Source organism: Mandrillus leucophaeus, unplaced genomic scaffold, assembly GCF_000951045.1.
Source record: "Mandrillus leucophaeus isolate KB7577 unplaced genomic scaffold, Mleu.le_1.0 Scaffold523, whole genome shotgun sequence".
Classification (NCBI taxonomy): domain Eukaryota; kingdom Metazoa; phylum Chordata; class Mammalia; order Primates; family Cercopithecidae; genus Mandrillus; species Mandrillus leucophaeus.
This window is the reverse complement of record NW_012105620.1, coordinates 855,558-861,557: the sequence shown is the minus strand read 5'-3', so window position 1 is coordinate 861,557 and position 6,000 is coordinate 855,558. Positions and strand designations below refer to the sequence as shown.

At 36.5% G+C, this 6,000-nt stretch overlaps 1 protein-coding gene across 2 annotated transcripts in view; it reads left to right on the top strand.

The window, feature by feature from the left end:
- SKIV2L2 (superkiller viralicidic activity 2-like 2 (S. cerevisiae)) overlaps positions 1-6,000 on the top strand; it is a 128,290-nt gene that overhangs the window by 39,366 nt on the left and 82,924 nt on the right. For both annotated transcript variants that reach the window (XM_011996753.1, XM_011996754.1), the window contains one exon: positions 4,674-4,848. In XM_011996753.1, coding sequence (XP_011852143.1) covers positions 4,674-4,848 — 175 coding nt within the window. The remainder of the gene's footprint in view (positions 1-4,673; positions 4,849-6,000) is intronic.

Genomic DNA, 6,000 nt, shown 5'->3' with positions numbered 1-6,000 from the left:
TTTGCTAAGACCCTTGGTAAAGCACAGTATTAGGGTGGGAGTTAACCAATTTTCCAGGTGTTGTGTGTCTCAGTTTCCCTTGGCTAGGAAAAGGAATTCCCTTCCTCCTTGCCCTTCCCAGGTGAGGTGATGCCTCATCCTGCTTTAGCTCTCTCTGGTCGGGCTGCACCCACTGACCAGCATGGGCTGTCTGACACGCCCCAGTGAGATGAACCCAGTACCTCGGTTGAAAATGCAGAAATCACCCGTCTTCTGTGTCACTCAGGGGAGCTGGAGGCTGGAGCTGTTCTTATTTGGCCATCTTGGGTGCCACCTCCACATTTTTTCTTAAGGTTATATTTGGATTGCCAGTAGTGTGTATATTGAAATACAGTTTGTTGTTTTTTTTTTTGAGACGGAGTCCTGCTCTGTCGCCCAGGCTGGAGTGCTGTGGCGCGATATCGGCTCACTGCAATCTCCGCCTCCTGGGTTCACGCCATTCTTCTGCAGCAGCCTCCTGAGTAGCTGGGACTACAGGCGTCTGCCACCACACCCGGCTAATTTTTTTTTGTATTTTTTAGTAAAGACGGGATTTCACAGTGTTAGCCAGGATGGCCGCCATATCCTGACCTCATGATCCACCCGCCTTGGCCTCGGAAAGTGCTGGGATTACAGGCGTGAGCCACCGTGCCCGGCCTATATATTGATATTTTATCCAGCAACCTCATTATGTTTCCTTAAGTTTTATTAACTTTTTTGTACATTCCATATAACTTTCTATATAGATGGTAACATTGCCTGTGAAAAAAGACAGTTTTACTTCTTTTTCAATATGTGTGTCTTTTTTATTGCATTGGCAATATCTAGTACAATACTGGATAGTAGTGAGAGTGGACATCCTTGCCTTATTTCTGATATGAGGAAGAAAACGTTCAGTCTTTCAACATTAATTATGATATTAGCTGTTTTTCACTGGTTGCTCTTTATGAGAATGAGGTTGTTTCTTTCTGGTCTTAGTAGGGAATAAATGAAAGTAAACAAAAAATTGAGAGTTTTTATCAAAATATGTTGTATTTTGTGAAATGAATTTTTACATCTATTGAGGAAATCATGTGGTATTAGCTTTTTATTCTCTTAGAGTACTATATTAAATTTTCTGATTTTTAAACCAACCTTGTATTCCTGGACTAAATCTGGTTGTTTATGGCAGATGATCATTTGTGTATGTTGCCAATTTCAGTTTGCCAGTACGGTTGTCACTCATTATCCAAGGAGGATTGGTTCCCAGACCCCCTCATATAGCAGAATCCACAGAAGCTCAAATTTCTGCAGTAGGCCCTGTGGAACCTTCAGATATGAATAGTTGTCTCTCCGTATCCACGGGTTCCTCATTTTGCAAATACAGTAGTATATTTTCAGTCCTCAGAACCTGCATGTGTAGGGAGCTGACTCTGTTTTATTCTAGACTTTTGTGTCGTCATGAGGATTAATGGTATGTCATTTTCTTATAAAGTCTTTAGCATTGGTGTCGGAGTATTACTGATCTCTTAAAGTAAACTGGAAGCTGGAAGTGTTCCCTCCTGGTCTGTTTTCTGTAAGGCTTTGTGTATTTGGCATACTTCTTAAATGTTTGATAGAATTCACTAGTGAAGCCATTTAAGCCTAGGCATTTCTTTGTGGGAAGATTTTTAGTTCCTAATTTAATTTCCCGTTTATTAAAGCCAATTTTGGTATACCGTGTCTATCCAGAAATTTCTTTTTTTCTTTTATGAGACAGTCTCAACCAGGTTGGAACGCAGTGGCATGATTATGGCTCACTACAGCCTCAACTTCCCAGGCTCAGTTGATGCTCCCACCTCAGCCTCCTTAGTAGCTGGGAGTACAGACATGTGCTGCCACACCCAGCTAATTTTTAAATTTTATTTATTTATTTAATTTTGATTTTGATTTTTTTTTTTTTTTTTTTTTTGTAGAGACAACAGGGTCTGTCTTGGCCAGACTGGTCTTGAACTTCTGGGCTCAAGCAGTCCTCCTGCCTCAGCCTCCCAAAGTGCTAGGATTACAGGTGTGAGCCACCACACCTGGCCAAGTATATACTGTTTTTTAAGAGATGGGATTTCGCCATGATGCCCAGGCTGCTCTTGAACACCTAGGCTCAGCAATTCCCCCGTCTCTGCCTCCCAAAGTGCTGGGATTACAGCTGTGAGCTACTGTGCCTGGTGTAGAAATTTCTTGAAGTTTTAGATAATTCTTTATGTTTAATATAAGTTTTTCTATAAAACCGTAAAATTTCCCTCTTAGTACTGCTTAAAATGCATCCTGTAAACTGATACTACTGTGTTTCATTTTCATTCCATTTTTTCATTTCTCTTGGTTCCCTCGTATGTTGTTTACTTTTCAAACATGATTTTCCATATACTTAGCCGTTTGTTATTTCTAATTTAATTTGTGCTTAGAGAAAATACTTCATGAAATTTCAGTAATTTAATTTAATGATTGATTTGGTTGGATTTATATTTGCCTTTTGTTGTTGGTTTTGGGAGTCTTTTGGTATATTTCTCATGGTTTTTTTAATCCTTATTTTTACTCCTTTACTTGTATTTCGTTTAACAAATATCTTTTAGTGTACCATTTTAATTTCTCTTTTGACTTTTTAGCTTTCTTTGAGTTATGTTTTTAGTGGTTATTTTGGGGCTTACAGTGTTCAGGTTTAACTAAATCACAATCACAATTTATGGAAAATACTGAAAACTTGCCCTAATATTTTCTTCTCATTTTTGTACTATTTAATACTCTCTTACATATTTCAAATACATATGCTGTAAATCTAGTAATATGGTATCTGTAATACAATATAATCATTGCTTTAAATTGTGTTTTCTAAAAATATTAAATGATAAAAGTTTTATATATGCTTTTATATACATAAATAGTCTTAATTGTTCTGTTTTATGGTTTTGTTTCTTTTCAGTTTGAAGGGTTTTTAACAAGTATGTCTTACAGAGTAGTTTTATTTTGCTTTCATTTTTGAAGGACAGTGTCACTGGATATAGAGTTCCTGGTTGACAGATTTTTTTTCCCTTCAACTCCAGATACATTATTCTACTGATAACTGTTTCATTCTACTCCATTGTTTCTGGTGAGAAGTCAGCCTTAATTATGTTGTTCTCTTTTATGTGTTGAGTTTTTCTGTTGCAGTTTTTCAAAGACTCTCTTTGGCTTTGTCATTTAGCAGTTTATGATGTTTCTAGGTATGGTTCTTTTTTGCTTTTTCCTCCTGTGTTAATTGAGCTTCTTGGATCTCTAGAGTAATGTCTTTTAAACAAATGAAATTTTTTATTGTTACTTTTTTTTCCTACCTCTGTCTCATTTTGGAATTTCCTTTGGGATACTTGAGGATGTCTTGCAGATCTCTAAGTGTCTCTTTTTCTTCTGTTTCTTTTTCTCTTCAGATTTGATAATTTATCTCAATTTATCTTCATGTTCATTGATAACAGTCATCACAGATCTGCTTTTGGGCCCATCTAGTGAATTTTTCCCAGGCTGGAGTACAGTGACGTGATGTTGGCTCACTGCAGCCTCCACCTCCTGGATTCAAGCAATTCTCCTTCTTCAGCCTGCCAAGTAGCTGAGATTACAAATGTACCCCACCGCACCTGACTAATTTTCGTATTTTAAGTAGAGACAGCGTTTCCCCATGTTGGCCAGTCTGGTCTCGAACTCCTGGCCTCATGTGATCCACCCACCTCAGCCTCCCTAAATACTAAGATTATGGGTGTGAGCCACTGCACCCGGCCTAATCTATAGACTTTTCATTTGATTATGTTGTTAATAGTTTTGGTTCCTTTTTGAGGCAATTTCTTGTGACTGCTTCTTTTTTCCTACATGCGGATCATACTTTCCTGTTTCTTTTTATACCTTGCAATTTTTTTTCTTGAAAAGTTTAGATAATGTATGTAGCATTTCTGTTTCATGTATATTTCTTAAAATTCATATTTGATGTTTAAACAACTTCCCGATTTTAAAAAAAATGCTTATTTCACTATTTTGGGGGATGACTGGGATGAATGTTATTTTTATTTCCCCAAATACATTATAATAAGCCTATTCTGGGCAGGAGCTGAATAATAAGGAGGATCTACTATAATGTTAAATTTAATGAAGATGTCATTGTCTATATTTAAAGAACAACAAAACTGCTCTATTGTGTTCTGCTAATAGCTATGGAAAAAATTTTCCGTAATCAGAACCTACCATAATTTTCAGAGGACTGACTTGTTAACTGTTATGTGTGGGCAAAGAATACATATAGATGAACTTATTTGTGAAACTTGAGGAAACACTTCATTCTCCAGGGGCTATAAGCACTTCATCATCTGTGTATGTATGAACAGAGGCTCTGAACTTTTGTAGACCCATCTTAGAACCATAGGTGTTTTCCTTGCAAGAAATAGGGTAAATGTTAGTGATCTATTAGTATTAGTGATTAAGTGACTAGAGTTAAAATGGTTTTAGATCACTCTATGTCATATTTATTATAATTATTAGTATAATAGATATGGTGTTACTGTTCTTCAAAGTCCATTCAAGATAAGTAATTAGGGAAAATTTGGACACAATTTAAATATTAACAGAATTTTTAAAGTCATAATTTAAAGGAAAAGTTTTATGATTATTTGTTTTCACATTTGTAGGTATGCCATCGCATTGGCCTTAAGGGAAAAGCAGCGTGTAATATTTACCAGCCCAATTAAGGCTCTGAGTAACCAAAAATACCGTGAAATGTATGAAGAATTTCAAGACGTTGGTTTGATGACTGGTGATGTTACTATTAATCCTACGGCATCTTGTCTTGTTATGACCACAGAGGTAATTCATATAGTGCCTCATCTGACTTCGTTTTTAATTAAATTAATGTGACTATTCAGTTAGAACGTGATGTTTTATTGGTTGCTCTACTTAAGTAAAGTATAATACTTTATTTTCTCATTAGACTTAGGCAAAATGGATAAAATTTATCTTAAAATGTTCTGATAATATTAAATTTCTACATTACCATACTTTGTTATTTGTCTCATAGATACATTTTTTTCTTCAAGTATTTTTAAAGTTTATTACTGTCGGTGACATGACAATATTTTATTGGTTTTATATACATAGTTTTAAGGATTTGAATATGTAGTTTTATGTAAATAGTGACTCTTCATGTGACTTTGCCTTCTATATCTGAGTGTTGATACAAGTAGACGAGTAACTGATATTTATTTATTTATTTATTTATTTTTGAGATGGAGTCTCGCTCTGTCACCTAGGCTGGAGTGCAGTAGCACGATCTTGGCTCACTGCAAGCTCCGCCTCCTGGGTTCTCGCCATTCTCCTGCCTCAGCCTCCTGAGTAGCTGGGACTACAGGCCCTCACCACCACGCCCAGCTAATTTTTTGTATTTTTAGTAGAGACGGGATTTCACCGTGTTAGCCAGGATGGTCTCAATCTCCTGACCTCAGGATCCACCCGCCTCAGCCTCCCAAAGTGCTGGGATTACAGGTGTGAGCCACTGCACCTGGCCGAGTAACTGATTTTCTAAAGAGTGCAGTATTATGTTTACCTTCTTCCCATAATTGCAGTTAAGTTTTGCATATACTTATAATATCTTAAGTTTTGGACATGATTAGCTATCTTTACTAAGTATTTTTGTACATACTTTAGTTATATCTTTGCATTTTCCAAGGACATGGTATAACGGTGAGCATAAATTAGCTTCTGGTTTGGAGAACCAGCCAAAAGCATTGCTCACTTTTCATTTGGTCGCCTCATGGAAGTTTGTTTTTCATTTTCAGAACTTTCTTTCATATGTGGAAGGTTTTCATTAACTCCAAAAATTAGGATAACAGTTGCCAGGAAGTATCCATGTTGCAAGAAAACGAGGCAGAAAAAAATGGGCAAACACTCAGGGATGATCCAGTGTTTTGAATAGAGGATAATTTAAGTTGTACTTACATTTTAGAAAGTGTGAATCTTGGG